This window comes from Podarcis muralis, chromosome 1 (assembly GCF_964188315.1).
Source record: "Podarcis muralis chromosome 1, rPodMur119.hap1.1, whole genome shotgun sequence".
Classification (NCBI taxonomy): Eukaryota; Metazoa; Chordata; class Lepidosauria; order Squamata; family Lacertidae; genus Podarcis; species Podarcis muralis.
Window position 1 is genome coordinate 101,855,705 of NC_135655.1, and position 16,624 is coordinate 101,872,328.

General features: G+C 43.4%; 1 protein-coding gene across 2 annotated transcripts in view; it reads left to right on the plus strand.

Annotated features, from left to right (window-relative positions):
* LYPD6 (LY6/PLAUR domain containing 6) overlaps window positions 1–16,624 on the plus strand; it is a 62,747-nt gene that overhangs the window by 33,936 nt on the left and 12,187 nt on the right. For both annotated transcript variants that reach the window (XM_028745702.2, XM_028745711.2), the window contains 2 exons: window positions 9,733–9,922; window positions 15,574–15,672. In XM_028745702.2, the coding sequence (XP_028601535.1) occupies window positions 9,805–9,922; window positions 15,574–15,672 (217 nt within the window). In that variant the 5' untranslated portion in view covers window positions 9,733–9,804. The remainder of the gene's footprint in view (window positions 1–9,732; window positions 9,923–15,573; window positions 15,673–16,624) is intronic.

A 16,624-nucleotide genomic window follows, 5' to 3' on the forward strand; every position in this document is an offset into this window, starting at 1 on the left:
AGCCCCCAGAACGGGTCCTGGAGCGGCAGCGAGGTTGCGCGCAACCTCGCCTTCGCTACCAGAGCTTGCTGCTATCAGCAAGGCTTTTCCGAAGGCTTGCGGATAGCTGCCCAAAGCCCGGGGTGCGCAGCGCTGACCCCTCTCGCTTTCCAGGCTTCAGCGAAAGCCTACATTCGCTGCATAGGACGCACACACATTTCCCCTTCATTTTTGGAGGGGGAAAAGTGCGTCCTATAGAGCGAAAAATACGGTGTTTCAAAGTGATTTATAATATAAAAACGTTTGTATATAAAAACAGTTGAAATAGAGTGGTTGCATTCATATTTTGTTTAGATTCAATACAATGGTGTTGCATCATGTTAGAATTCTGTATGCAAAGCCTTAGCTTCTGTTTTTACAAACGAATTTAAGTTTCTGGAGCCAACAAATGGATGTAACTGAGTCCAAGCAGAAGAAAATAAAATAACAAGAGGGCATTTGAGTGGAGAAGCAGTAGATGATGTGAAGGGACCACTTAAATCAGGGTTGAAGGATATCTGCACACCACATGTTCTTAGACATCGCCAACTCCCATCAACCCCAGCTAGCAAGGTCAGAGATGATGGGAGCCTCAAACCTTTCCTCCACCTTTTCCCACTCAAAATTACCATCTTTCCCCTCTTCCCCAGTGCCGTTTGAAATGCACGTTCATGAACAAGAAAGTTGCTACTTCTGGATAGTTTTCCTCTGTCTTCTGCATTCTGCTGCTTTGATAACAATCATAGACCATAGAAATGTTTATTAAATCACCTTACACATGTGAAAAATAAGCCGCATAGGAATGATAATGTCAGAATATGGCATTATTTATGGATTCATGTTTTTAGGCAATTATGTTGTTTAGTTCAAATCCCTATTTCTGCACCTTGATAAATTATCTTAATTTTATTCTGAGGGTGCTGTGTGAGTGGTTTCTGTCACATAAAAAAAACCATTTTTTTTACACCAAAAGCTATATGAATTCCTGGTAATCTGCTTGCACCAAGTACTGCAGTGCCACTAGGAAGAAAAATATTTCTTAGACTTCAAGATGAACATCTTAGGTGATTAATTATTAGATTGGATGAACTAAATTATTACTTGAAAGCCTAAAACAGGTATTTTTAGGAAGGCCGTGGTAACCGTTGAAGGGAAAGAAGTTGATAATATACACCACAACCTTTTCACACAAGATCCTGTGCAGTCCTTAATGCATGCAAGAGTTTAGATCATAAGAGACTGACAGAACAATCCTGCATTATTATGACACTTAGGGGTAATAAGGGAAAGAGAGAATTCTGCTTGAATGTCTCTGTAATGCGACTAGAGGATTATTTGGATGGGCCAATGATAAGATTAAAAATAAGACTAATTCAAGTTGGGTATACTTCTGATGATTAACCATGGTCTTCTATACTAGAACAGTGTAGGGGCCTGGAGTCACATTTGGAAATCTAAAATTCTGGATGTCACAAAATACCCATTTCGCAAAAGAAAAACTGCTGCTGCTCAGAACCCTCCCACCCTGCAAAACATCCCACAACTCCTAAAACAGAAAAGCAGGTAGCACCCCCTGTAATGAATCCTCAAACCAAACAAAATAATATATATTTTTTAATAATTGGAGGTGCTGGTACCCAGAAGGCTGTTTGAAGATGCTGTGCCCTGGAACGTTCCCATTTCTGCAAATGGATTGTGGACCAGACTCTTAGCAAAGGACCATCTGAGGGTAACAAATCAAAGGCCGGTCTTGGGAATGGGTCTGACGGGGTGCCACGAGACACTCTGCAAGTCCCGTCCAGCATTCAAGAGGGATTAAAAGTTTCATTACAGTTGATGTTGTTACTGCAGCACATGAAGGAAGTCTCTTCTGCAGTTTATTATCCCCGGCCTTCTATTGTTTCCTGGGCTGGTGATAGCAAAGACAACATGTCGCCATCTTAATCAGATCTGACAAATGGACAATTATGTTGCTACTTGGCGAATTTGCTGGGTGACTTCAGTAGTTCCATTTTCGGAGCAAAAGGCCAAGGGAGGGGGAACAGGCCTGCCTAACGTTGGGGAAGATGTGTCGCTGCTTGCTGCAAGCTGGGTGAGGATGAGGGAATTTCAAGTTAGCCGGAATGTTAGGAATAGTTTGCATGCAGGCTGAAGGAACTAAGCATTGTGCGGCATTTTTTGTTTTCCTTTAAAAACCTACTGTTGCTGTACTGATAATTACCCCTATAGCTCTCTTGCTTGATTATGGATTGATTGCTTTTTGAAACAGTTATAAACCACTTGATATTTTACAACTCTCTAAGCAGTGTATAGTGTAAAACAAAAATAATTTTAAAAAATGGCACGAAGCAAGGAAAAAGAAATATAGAAGTATATAAAAAACAAAATAGGTTTTGGGGGGATTCAAACACATAAAACAGGCCCGATCTTACAAGTCAGGGAAAGCCTATAACTGAATATATTTGTTTTGGAGATACCATTATTTGGCACACTTTAGTGTGGCCCAGTTCTCTACGTAAATTATACAATAATTTGGGTGGCATGGACTAATTTGTTAGATATTTGAACATAAACACTTTGCCTCTCTGTGTAGAAGGCTTGATGACCTTCCTTTCCTCTCCAGCTACAAAGTCACCATTAGCGAAGCTGAACATCAGGAATAGCTAACCTGTGGCCCTCCAGATGTTGTTGAACTCTCATCAGTCCTAGCATGTTGCGATAGAGTTGTAGTGCAACCATATTTGGAAGGCCAGAGGTTTCCTGCTCCTGCTGTACATAACAATAGGTAATCTAGTGTAGGGTCTGGGTTACTTTGGTGGCCGAGTTCATATATTACAAGGGAAAGCAGGATCCCTGGATCTCCACCATGGGTTGACCATGTGATCTTTGGAAGGATAGTTTGATATCTCTGGTCACAGTCAGTAATACACTTTCATTTCAATGTGCCTGAAAGACTAGGTTGGTGTGTTTTTTTAAGCAACATGGGCTCTTCCTAGAGGCTTATAATATTTTCAAGGACAAGACATAGTAGGGAAGAAGAAGAAAAGGATGAATCAATCAGGAAAAGTGAGAATTAAAAATGTGTATTGGGGAGGTGCTTGATTGAAATGATAGAGGAAGAAAGGGTTTGATGTTGGGTGGTAGGAAACAGCAAGAGAAGGAGGGAATCGATTGGTACCAATAGAGGGAGAAGACAAGGTGGATATACAGTAGCCGTGTTCCAAAGGTAAGTGATGCTGAGGAGAAAAAAGTCAGTGAAGAAGAGAGTGAACTGAGAAATGAGTAGAAAATAATGGGTCAATAAGCAGCATTTTAGATGATGGTAGAGGCTTCAGAGGAAAAAGAGCAGTGCTTGTGGAGAGAGTAGTGATTCTAGCTGTATTGATCAATTGAAAAGGAGAGGACTCGTCAAGAATATGGATATACGGCAGAGGAAAACAAGGGATGTTCAGAAATTCAAACTCCAGCAGTCTCTTTGATTGAAAAGAGTGAAAAACAGGTTTGAGAGGATCAAGAAGTTGTCAGAAAAGGAAATGAGACACAGAGAGAATACTACAGGATGACAGATGACAATCGGAACGCAAGCTTTTAAAAACAGAATAGGTGTAACATAAGGGAAGGGGACGCAGTAAGTGAGAGTGAATCCATGGGACGGTAGATTTACAAAGATCTGTGCGTTTGATAGGAGTTGGAGCCCCAAACCCCTGTCAGGCACCAGGTTGAGAATGCCCTAGGGCAATGCCCCTTTGACACAGTCTCAGATTTTAAATTTCTTTTTAACGATTGGTTTGAAGTTGGTCTAGGATCATTAAAGATGTGCTAGGCTTTCCATTTGGGGGGACGCGGGTGGTGCTGTGGGTTAAACCACAGAGCCTAGGACTTGCCGATTGGAAGGTTGGCGGTTCGAATCCCTGCAACGGGGTGAGCTGTTGTTTGGTCCCCACTCCTGCCCACCTAGCAGTTCGAAAGCACGGCAAAGTGTAAGTAGATAAATAGGTACCGCTCTGGCGGGAAGGTAAACGGCGTTTCCATGCACTGCTCTGGTTCACCAGAAACAGCTTAGTCATGCTGGCCACATGACCCGGAAGCTGTAAGCCAGCTCCCTCGGCCAATAAAGCGAGATGAGCGCCGCAACCCCAGAGTCGGCCATAACTGGACCTAATGGTCAGGGATCCCTTTACCTAGGCTTTCCATATACTGTACTATTTTTTGGTGCTCTATCTTCTTGGTTAAAAAATGCTTCAGCCAGCACTATTACTCAAGAACAGGTTATAATTTTTGTTTGTTTTTCTTAGTTTTCTGTTTTTGTTGTGTTGGCACTGCATAAGAGGACATGCTTTTCCCCCCAATGCTTTAAGCCAACAAAATATCTGAACCACATGCAGTGAATAACTGGCATCTTCTAACCCCTTGGTTTCTCTCTCTCCCCCCCCCCTTCCAGTTCTTGCTTTGTTTACTTCATAAAAGGAACCCTCTTGCAAATATGAATTGCAAATAGATAACCCTCCATAGTTAAGTATGTAAATGTGCTTTCACTATGAAAGCAGCTGTGACTAAGACCCAGATGACTTGTCTGCTTGGCCCGGGGAGCTGGTGGCAATATGCATGCGGTATGTTAGAACAGCTCTGCCCGAGGGCAATTTTAGTGTATTCACAGCTCCCTACTCTATCCCTCGAGAGTTTGTAGCTTGCTCTTTTGATCTGCCTTTTATCTCTCCAGTTTCTGCCTCCTGCACTTTCAAGCTTCCTAGGGCACAGCTGTAAAGAGGGACTTGGTGGCCATGTTTCCAGTCATAGTCATTTTACTGGTTTATTCTGGGCTGGAGAAACCATGATGACATACGCACTCACAGAGCAGCAGATTGCATTGGATTGGGCATCCTTCCTTGAACCTGGACTAATTGCTTTAGCATTAACTCTTGTGGTAACAGCTGTGGTGACTCTTGTACTGCACCCTGTAATTTCTTGCCTAGTACAATTGTTCATTTGCACTGTGGTCATTTGTTTGCTGGGATGCGGGTGGCGCTGTGGGTAAAACCTCAGCGCCTAGGACTTGCCGATCGCAAGGTCGGCGGTTCGAATTCCCGTGGCGGGGTGCGCTCCCGTCGTTCGGTCCCAGCACCTGCCCACCTAGCAGTTCGAAAGCACCCCCGGGTGCAAGTAGATAAATAGGGACCACTTACCAGCGGAAAGGTAAACGGCATTCTGTGTGCTGCGCTGGCTCGCCAGATGCAGCTTCTCACGCTGGCCATGTGACCCGGAAGTGTCTGCGGACAGCGCTGGCTCCCGGCCTCTAGAGTGAGATGAGCGCACAACCCTAGAGTCTGGCAAGACTGGCTCATACGGGCAGGGGTACCTTTACCTTTACATTTGTTTGCCACGCAGAGAACTATTGTTACAGCAGGCAGCTTACAGAATGAGTGGAGGAATAAATAAAGAACACATCCCCTGTATTTCCTATTATGTAACATACAAGATTACCGTATAGTAAAAGCTATGGTTTTCCCAGTAGTGATGTATGGAAGTGAGAGCTGGACCATAAAGAAGGCTGATCGCCGAAGAATTGATGCTTTTGAATTATGGTGCTGGAGGAGACTCTTGAGAGTCCCATGGACTGCAAGAAGATCAAACCTCTCCATTCTTAAGGAAATCAGCCCTGAGTGCTCACTGGAAGGACAGATCGTGAAGCTGAGGCTCCAATACTTTGGCCACCTCATGAGAAGAGAAGACTCCCTGGAAAAGACCCTGATGTTGGGAAGGATGGAGGGCACAAGGAGAAGGGGACGACAGAGGACGAGATGGTTAGATAGTGTCTTCGAAGCTACCAGCATGAGTTTGACCAAACTGCGGGAGGCAGTGGAAGACAGGAGTGCCTGGCGTGCTCTGGTCCACGGGGTCACGAAGAGTCGGACACGACTAAACGACTAAACAACAACAACATACAAGATACTGTACAAATGGCTGGGGTTTTTTTTTTTTTTTTTGGCAATGACAGGACAAAACTCCCAAGTCTGGAACTGTGCATTGGCCTTTGCAGTATGTTCCTGGGATAAATAAATCTACTTCTATATTTTCTGGTCTTGGTTTATTTTGATCTGGGATGGCAAATTTGGTGTCTGCCGGGCAGTGTTGGGATTCTAGTTCCCTTCAGCCCCAGCCAGCCTGACCAGTCATCAGTAAATGGAGTCTCAACATCTGTAGGGCCACAGTTTTCCTAACTCTGTAATACTAGAACCTCACTGGAACTCAACCTCCGGGTATAGGGCGGTATATAAATTCAACAAATAATAACAAAAACTTGGAGAACCACCAGCAACCATTTCTAGCATTCAGGCCTGCCACAAGGATACAACACATCCTTCCATTATGTTTATGCAGGGCCATTCCCTGTATGTGCCCCCTTTTGTACTTTGTTCTAACATCTGAGGCCCTATTACATGTAGTCGTGTGAAGATTGGCAGGTATCGAAAAGGAGCAGGGCCTTTTTTTATGTCCTTCAGATGCCGAGTTAAAACATGGCTCTTCAGTGAAGTCTTTGGGCCTGGCTGATAACCTCATTTATTTGCTTTTCCTGGTCATTGATTTCTATCCTGAATTTTGCATCTTTGAGAAGCTTTTTATGTAATGTTTCAACCCTTTTAAGAGAAGGGAGGTGGCTTTAGTTCTGCTAGCACTTCTTTCAATGCCCTGTTCTCCATTGGACTGATGTCTGAAAACAGGAGCCAGCTGCATGTCTGCCCTAAAGGCTGGCACCAGCTCTGTCGCAACATTTCTTACTAGCATTATGGATTGGAAGGATGAGGCTTTTAGAAGAATATAAGGAGGCCATTCACTTTCTGTTGAGGAGCAGGGAGAAGAATGTGATTGCTGCCAGGTAGGTAGGAGAGTGCTGGAGATCTGTTTGCCAACCCTCCAGAACAGCCAAGCTCTCCTGGCAGAGAGAGAGAGAGAGAGAGAGAGAGAGAGAGAGAGAGAGAGAGAGAACGAGAACTGATCAGGCTTCTGTATTTGTTGATAAAGCTCTCATATTAGCCATATTCACTTTTTCCCTCAGACCTGTATGGGTGAGGAGTAGGGCTATTGGAGAAGTCCAAGGAAAATGGGAGCAAGCAGAAGTGGCCAATGTTGGCTTATTCATCATGTGTCCAGAATGGAAGCCAACTCAGTGAATATGATTGGTATTTGCTGTCGTTGCTTTCATTCCACAAACGATACATAATTGATTGCATTCCCCCACTTCCTTTGCATTGCATTTGCATTAAAATGAATGGAGTGGAATAAAGTAATATCAGTGAAACAGTGCTATGTGCAGTGAATATGAGTGGAAGGGGGAACAGTGCCTTCTTGCATACGTAGTGAGAAGCGTGTGGTGTTGTCCACTACCCCTTCCTCCCTTGATTCACATGTGAGTGGGAAGCCTCTCCCATCAGTGTGGCTTTGCCCATGGCTTCATCAGGTGCAGTTCCATTCATCCCTCCAGAATAGGATGGGATGTGTTATTTGAATGGGATTTGGAGGTGTAAACATAACTATGGCCATTGTACCCCATGTAGTCTACTCCATGTTCTCTTCAATGCAAGAGACAAGGAGTGCTGCAAGGTACTTAAAGAACTTTGGACTCAAGCTCCTGACACAGATTGGCATGAAAAGACACAGTGCCTCTGGGCAAATTAAGGTAGTGAGTGGCTGGGGTGCCAATGGCGCTCTGTGTTACAACACATCCTGCAAGCATTTTTTAAAAAAAAGCTTTGAGAAAAGGATGGGGCAAGAGATTTTGGAGCAATCCTAGGAGGTCTGGGGTTCCAGGTTCCTTGGTTGCCCCCTACTGAAACCCTTGGAAGAGACAATAGATGTAGAATAGAATTAAATTCTTTATATGGCTCCAGAAAAGAATGTCAAAGAGAGCAGCTATAGTATTAGAGTAAGGATAAAAGTATTATAATGAATAGGTTGCTTTAAAGATTGTGTGTGTGGGAGGGGAGAATATATATCTTCTGCTCTCTCTCTTTAAATAATAATAATAATAATAATAATAATAATAATAATAATAATAATAATAATAATATCATCATCATCGTTCCCTATCTCTCATAGCTTTCATGTTCAACTTGGTAGGGGTGATTTTAGAAGGCTACTCTGTGTGTCTTCTTAGGAGTGTAAATGGGGATGGAAAGACTTTGGTAAAATTGCCTGCTTCAGATAGTCTAAACAATTGCTGGTCTATATTTTCTTCCCATTATGTCTGTTGGCACCATTTGTTGGATAAGCTAGATCTTCTTCTTTTGTTTACAAAAAGTTGTCCAACAAGTGGGTATAGCTAGATGCCATCATTTGTGTGGCACCTCTTCAAGCAACTTATTCTCCTTTAATTACTTCTCCAGTAATTACTTTGTTGTCTCAAGGGGAAAGGATGGATCTGTTTATCTCAGTCTGAAAGACTGGCTACGCTGCAGAATTTGCCAGGTGGACTTGAACATAACTGCTTAGAAAGAGCATGCTGGTAGTTTTGACGAGAGGGCCTGAAGGGCCACAGATCTCAGTGTAAAAAAAAAAAAAAGTATTACATTACAGCACATTACATGACAACAAATCAAGCATCTTGGTGTGCTGATCCTTACAGTTTCATAAGGCACACGTTTTACTGTGGCTGAGACCACATTCTGTGAACAATGGTTTTCTTGGTTTCTTGGTTTCATTGGCAACTGCCCAAGAATCTCACGATAGGATCTCACGGTAACAATCTCTCCTGATTAAAAATAAATTGTAGCTGGCATATTAAAGGGGATAGCCCTCGGTGGACTGTAGGGCCTTGTATAATAAATAAGTGGCCGTGTGGAATTTTACCAAGTGTTCTAAACTTACACCTTTGTGCCACTTTTCCGGTGCCAAAGACTTTTGGCGTCAGTTCAGTTCCAAGCCCTGACTCAGGTTGGTGCTTCAAGCATTATGGTACATAGTTGTTGTTTTTTATAATTGCCTGAAGAGAACAGAAATAGTTGTACTGATCTTATTCTAATGAAATAAAAGTGTACCTATTTGATTGAAATCCAGATAACCTCTGAAATGTACCTTCTGCAAAGGAATCCTTTATATGCAAGATTTCCTTTAGTTGGGTGTAGATGGGTGCATGCGTTGGCTGTGCATATAGTAAAATAAACCTGCACAGTCATAAAATATGAGGGCCTATGCATGATGATGTGCATCAGGGGAAACAACTTTCATGGTAACTTGAATCAGACCACTGGTTCCATTACTTCCTGTACTGTTTCTGGCCTTTCTGAGTAAGCAGATGAGGACTGAAAGCCTCTTCTAGCTTTGCTATGCAAGATTTGTTAACTGGAGACGCAAGAGTTAAGATCTGGGAAAGCATGTGCTGCCTCTTTACCTTTTTTTGAAAGCAAGAGGTTGGGCCATAATTATCGCTGTGTTTTGGCAATCCAGTTTTGGAGTATAAGGTATGGCGGAGATCCCAAATTCTTTGCGTTCTGACATTGATTAGTACTCATTGCTTGGGATTAGCACTGGATTTGGGGTGGCATGGGCACTCCCCTCCTCCAACCAAGTTGAGGGGGTACAAAAGAAATCCATTTTGGGGTGCCAAATTCAGGGTGCCATATTATGAAAGATGATCAGAGTCTGCTGCTGCTGGGGATAGTTTAATTGAGTTTACTGACTGACCAGTGTTGTGTTCTTTCTTTTTTCCTGTCCCTCCAGGTGCACATCTCTTCCAGATACAAGGAGAACGAACTCCCAAGAAATCCGCATGTTTGAGGCTCCCCCTCTGCAATGGCATCTTGGCCTGTGCTGGCCTGGGTCCTGCTCATCCGTTTCATTGCTGATTACCTGAATGGAATTCAAGCCCGGGAGTTCACAGTGAAAGATATTGTCTACCTTCATCCTTCAAGTAAGTCTTAAGGAGCAGCTTATTATATTAAGACAGGGGTCAGCAAACTTTTTCAGCAGGGGGCCGGTCCACTGTCCCTCAGACCTTGTGGGGGGCCGGACTATATTTTGAAGGGGAAAAAATGAACAAATTCCTAAGCCCCACAAATAACCCAGAGATGCATTTTAAATAAAAGCACGCATTCTACTCATGTAAAAACACCAGGCAGGCCCCACAAATAACCCAGAGATGCATTTAAAATAAAACACGCAGATTTATTTATTCATGTAAAAACACGCAGATTCTCAGACCGTCCGTGGGCCCGATTTAGAAGGCAATTGGGCCGGATCAGGCCCCCAGGCCTTAGTTTGCTTACCCATGTATTAAGATGTCCACTCAAGGAATATGAAAAAGAGGAGAGGAAGCTAACATTTCAAAGTCCATAAGCTCTTTACAAACAGCATTTTTTTCATTTTTGGGTATCAACACTAAAAAGGAAAAAGCCCTAAACATTTCCCCAACAGAGAAGTACAGGATCTTAAAATAATGACAACCATTGATTAAGTCATTTCAGTTATTGAACAAAAGTGTCACTCCACAGATCCCCGTGTGGTGCTGGGTCTCTTGAGTCTGAGCCTTCCCATTTCTCTCCACTGTAAAGAGTAAAAGAAAACAGAACTGTAAAAAAAAGCTAAAGCCAAAAATGCTTCCAGAAACGCCATACAGTATTTACTATATCTGCTGGCACTGAAGTGGCTTATAGGAACAAATAAAATGCTTAATGTCTCTGTTCTGCCCTCCATCCAATGAAAGAGACCCTATGAATCCAAAACAGCTCCTGAGAACAAGGTTGCTACTAATACAAATAGCAATTGCATAGATCTTGTAAATAATGGGAGGAAAGTGTTTTCTGGAATGGTAAAGCATATCTAACAATCTCCCACTTTCCCCCTCCCCTTAATGGCCTGGTTCAGCAAGCTCCAGTCTCCTCCTTGGGCATGGCCACCCACAAGCCAAAGTTTGGAAATACCTGCTTCTTGATTTAAAACTGGAGTTTACTGGGAACTCTGATTAGTCTAAACAAGCCAGAATCATAAACCATGGTAGGAATTCAATGTTGTGCATTTCTGCTTGTCAGGTGTGTTTCTTTCTTGGCCTGCGGGGTAGGAGTCCGGGGGGGGGGGGATAAATGGCAAACCTTATTCATATTTTTAATTCAGAGTGAGCATGCAAGTTGTCCCAGAATCATTGAAAAGAAGCAGATTTTGCTTCTGCATGCTGGTGGGACAGAAAAAGCAAATGGCCTTGTACACATTACATATGTTGCATGCAATCTTACTGTCATCTGTGGTCTCTTTCCTTGCCTTCTCTGGTCGTGTTGCTTCTTCCTGCTTTTATCCTGAGCTCTCCCCAGTTGGCACGAGCAAACCTTTCCCAAACATTCCGTAGTTGGCAGCCTAGCCACATCTTATTTAGGTAGTATCTCTGTTCTAGTTTGTATTAAATTGCATTTATAGCACCTTATTGTTTGTGTTGTTCATTCTGCATTCTGTTGTATGCCCCCCCTTTTTTTTTGCAGGTAGGTGGTCTGTAAGTATCATAAAGCCAACAAGCACACACATTTTAAGGCTGGCTTACATTTTCACAGGTGGTTTTAAAAATGATGCTTGCACAACTATAAGCACCCTTTCTCGTGTCTTTCCACCCTTTTTTTTTACTTGCAGCTTCAATTTTGTTTTTAAACAAAGGCACAAAGGTGGGGTGGGGAGTTGATTTCTGCTATTTTCTTTCAATTTGGCATCGCTAGGTGCTTTCCTGTTGACCAAGAGAGTGAATTGCAAGATATAGTTACAGGCAAATTCTGGGCACTGGGCAGTTGCTTTTGATTTCCTTTAGAATAGTCCTCTTAGGGCACTGGGGCCTTTTGCTCTGAACCACAGTCTATCAGGCTTATTAACTTCTTAGATCCTGAGCCAAACAAATCTCGATCACAGCTGTGGCTACTGCTTTTTGAAGCTTCCTTTCAGTACGGGGGGGGGGGGGACAGAAGTGAAGAAATTACCAGGCACCTCCTGGAGGTTTTTTCTGGCAGCCCTTCTTAGCTTTGCATGTATGTGTCTCTTACCTACAGACTGGAGGTATAACATCAAGGAGTCACAATGCTGAGCAATATCTTCCCTCTGAACGCAGGAGAGGAGCAATGCTGCCCTTCTGCTTTAGCTCTGCTCTCTTAAGTATCATAGGAAGAGTTGAAGACTGTGGAATCTGTGCTATTGGTCCAGGTCCCATGAACAGGGTTTCTGCATTCCAGGGGTTGGTAGCTGCTTTAAAAGACCCAGGCCCATGGCACGTTGTTGTTTAGTCGTTTAGTCGTGTCCGACTCTTTGTGACCCCATGGACCAGAGCACGCCAGGCACCTCTGTCCTCCACTACCTCCCGCAGTTTGGTCAAACTCATGCTGGTAACCTCGAAAACACTATCCAACCATCTCGTCCTCTGTCGCCCCCTTCTCCTTGTGCCCTCCATCTTTCCCAGCATCAGTGTCTTCTCCAGGGAGTCTTCTCTTCTCATGAGGTGGCCAAAGTACTGGAGCCTCAGCTTCACGATCTGTCCTTCCAGTGAGCACTCAGGGCTGATTTCCTTAAGAATGGATAGGTTTGATCTTCTTGCAGTCCATGGGACTCTCAAGCGTCTTCTCCAGCACCATATTTCAAAAGCATCACAAATATACATAAAAACTGCATGCACTCATTTGTTATATAGATGCAAAAGGAGTCTGATGTTTAGAAGGAAAGCCACCCTGTTTAAGCAAAGTTTTCATAAAAATTCTGTCTCTTTGTGTGTTTTTAAGATGATAAGGGCAGAAGATTCAGAGGCTGATGCACAAAACCTGGACCTTGGGTCCCTTTTGACAGCCCCATAGCATTGTCCCCCTATGTATCCACGAAGGATGCACGATCCACTCTGGTTATCCTTGCTATAGCCCAAAGCAGCTAGCTTTGTTGCAATCCCTGAGACCAAGGCCTGGCTAACATGTACATCCTACAATTAACTTGTGACATCTAAGAAAACAGGAGCTTGTTTGGCCTTCATGGGCACTTGAGAAATCCAGATCGGAATGAGCTCCCATTACATGAATAGTATTCTGTTTGTAAAATACTTACAACAACCTTGCAAAGTGTGGCGGTATTTTCCCCATATTGTGAAAGTTCGGTCACAGTAGATTATCTGTGCCTGCATGCACATCACATTATGCAAAGCCAGTTTTTAAAAAGGGTGTTTGTTTGTTTTTACTATGCTGGCACTAAAATTCTGAGCCTTAGCACCAGATTTATGGGTACTGGAGTGTATGTAGGCGTCAAGGAATTTTTTCTAGGTTTTGTGTAACATAGAAAGACTTCGTTCCTTTCTTTCGTAAGATACTGGTTCATTCTCAGAACACAGAACGGAACTGTAGGAGTGTTTGCGTTCCAAGGCCCAAGGCACATTTTGTAAGCCAGCAATGGTAGTATGATATATGGAGTTGATATAGGCTGCTTGCCAATGTTACAATCACTGTAACAGGTTTTCATTTTTCCCAGGAGGAAGAAAGCAATCACTTTTGTGATGGCTTCTAGAGAACACAGTAGCAAAAGACTATATGTTTTCATTTAGGCTTTTCAGAGGTTTGGGTTTGGGGAGACATAATCTGCCAGTGGCTGCGTAGTGAACAGTGTTCCTGAAAAGCAGAGACTAACTGTGATGCTTTATGTTGCTCAAGTTGTTTGAGAAGCAAATTTTGCATTTTTCTACCTCTTTCTTGAAAGCAAACGTAGCTCCCACATCTGCACATCAATTTCGCCCCTGTAGCCTAGTCCCCAAATCTCTATTGGCTATGACAGATGTGAGACTATGACATTTCTCTCCCCCATCCCTTTTGAATGCTATTTATTTCTCTCAATTAACTGGCTAAATTAATGTAGAGGGGTCACTGTAGATGCATCATTAGGGTTTGGTTGCAAATGTACATTATCTTTTATATCTTTTTTAAGTTGTCTATTGATTTTCCACAAAGAATTCTGGCCCTCTGAGAACTGAATGCTGGACTAGATTAGTTGTTGACTGATCCATCAGGGCACTTCTTAACAGGAGATGGTGAAGGTGTTGATAGTTTTCTGCTAGAGCTCCCTAGCGCACACTCTCCCCCAGCCCCACCTGAGCTGCAGTTTCCGCAATTCCCAGAGATAGGAAATTACTATTGAACCAGTTTAAGGCTACAGTTCTATATACATTTACTTGGGAAGTCAGCCTCCTTGAATTCAGTGGCACTTCGCAGTAGGCATGCATGGGCTTGTGCTGCTGGTCTGTAGTGCACATATGCAGAGAGAATAAAAAGTCACTTTCTGAATACAGGGGCTGATTAGAATTAGGAACAATATCTACTGTTCCTGCAGATAGGTACTTGCTGTCGGTCCATTTCTCACTTTTCAGCTGCCCCCTGCTCTATTGCCTAATCTGGTGGCTCTTCGAGTTTGCTGCATTGAGGAGGGGTATTTGGATTGCTGCTTCCCCCTCCCTTTCAGTAGACCTTTCTTAACATTATGTCCACCATGTCGGTGGCTACTTGAAAGGCTTCTGAATCCAAAAGGTTAGATTGACGCATGCCTTGAGTGGAATTCCACCCATGGAACTGCGTTGCTGGAGAAAGAAGCAGGGCAATTGCCTCTCGCAGAATGACATCTAACCACCCTTCAACCAGCTGTTCCACTTAATATAGCTTATTTGGGGCAAGGAAGGTCTGCAGGAAAATCAGGAAAACAGCTGGGGATCTATTTAATGTTTCTCCTAGAGTTGCTCATGTAGTTGTATAGCCAAGCTGCTTTTCTCTGGCTTTGCAGTAGGAGGTTCTGGTTTGGAAATTTCGAAGAGTGCTATAAAATACCACAAATGAGTGGTAAAGCATTTTGGGGTACACACGATCTGTTATGTTTGTTTTTCTCCTGTTCAGTTTCTCTCTTTCCCCTTCTATTCTTGTTGGGCACTTTTTGAACAGGTGCTGCTGCTGTTGTTGTGCTTCTGTTCAATACAAATTCTACCTTGATTTGGATAGTGCCTGAAATGGCAGCTCTGGCTCTATACCCCAAAAGATCAGCCCTTTCAGTTACTATACAAACTGGTTCTCGGAGGCACAATCCCCGGAGCAGGAATAGCAGCACAGTGCAGCTTCTATGTGTTGATCTGCAGCTTCCATCATTCCATTATGTCCATGGCCCTTGCTGTCTGGGGCAGACAAGAAGATACCATGTTATTTTTCTAGAAAAAGAGGTGCCAAAACTCACCATGAACACCTCCCTCGGTCTTTTCTGATGGCAATGGTGCCCACCTGAGAGGTGCCGGAACTGAGTTCCAGCTGAAAATAAGCTCTGGCTATCCCTGCCGTATATTCTTTTTCCTCAGCCAAGAAAATACTGTTCTTGTTTTGGCTTGACATTCTTTTTCATCTGAAGGTTTTTCTGAGGTTAAACGGCAAGGAAGAAACATGGAACTCCAGATCACATCACCAATAATGTTCAACTTTTGTATAAATCTTGTATAAACATTTGGCACTGTTTTCTCACCCACCCCTTAAACAATGTTCCAAATGGATTGATGATGTTAATGTAGCTATGGCTTTTTTTGTTTTTGTCTTCCAGCTACTCCGTATCCTGGGGGATTCAAGTGTTTCACCTGTGAAGAAGCAGTCGACAACTATGACTGCAACCAGTGGGCTCCAGATATCTATTGCCCAAGAGGTAAATGAGCTGTGTGTTTGCAGTGAAGGTGTTTTCAGAATGTGCGTCCGTCTTAGATGTGGTTGAAAGTTGCTACACAGATTCTTCTAGCAGATATAGGCCTTCCTGCCACCTCTAAGGAATTGTACTGAGGACAGATTATTGCCCACCTGTGAATCACTCTGCATCATGATTTCAGGTGAGCTGGTTTTGCCTGCAGCAGGCATAGGCATCGCGCACAAGCCTGACCATCAGTTCATTGTTGTGTCTTTGAGAACACTATGCAAGGCTTCACAGATCAGCTGACTGTCAGACATAGCCAATCAGCTGATCAGCAGTTCCCACTTGGCTCAGCCACGTCCTTCCCTGTCCTATGCCTGACATTCTTTATGAAATGAGGTGTGGGGCAGGAGGCATGGCCTGATTAGGCCCACAGTCCAGAGGTTCCTACCCCTGCAGTGCTAGATTTAGCTGAGGGGGTGCAAAGAAAAAGAAGAAGAGGAGTTTGGATTTGATATCCCGCCTTTCACTCCCTTTAAGGAGTCTCAAAGCGGCTAACATTCTCCTTTCCCTTCTTCCCCCACAACAAACACTCTGTGAGGTGAGTGGGGCTGAGAGACTTCAAAGACCTATCATTGAGAAGGTTCATTTGGGGGCACCCAATTTTGGGCTTGCTCAAGGTGCCGTACTACCACAGACTACCTGACCCCTGCACTATGAAGAAGGAAGCAGCTTCGAGGCCTTTTAAATAACTCCTCTTTTTATAATCTGGGCCTCTTGTGTCTCAGTTTTACTTTAATTTCCAATAGTTTTTATTATGCTATATATTGCATGTTACGTTGGCTTGCTTTTGCTTTGAGAGCTGTCCAAAGAACTCCTGTTATGGGGAAGGCTATGTACATAAACACAAACAACAAACAAACCCAATTTCATATTTAATTTGTATACTGTACCCTAGATGGTTTACACCTTA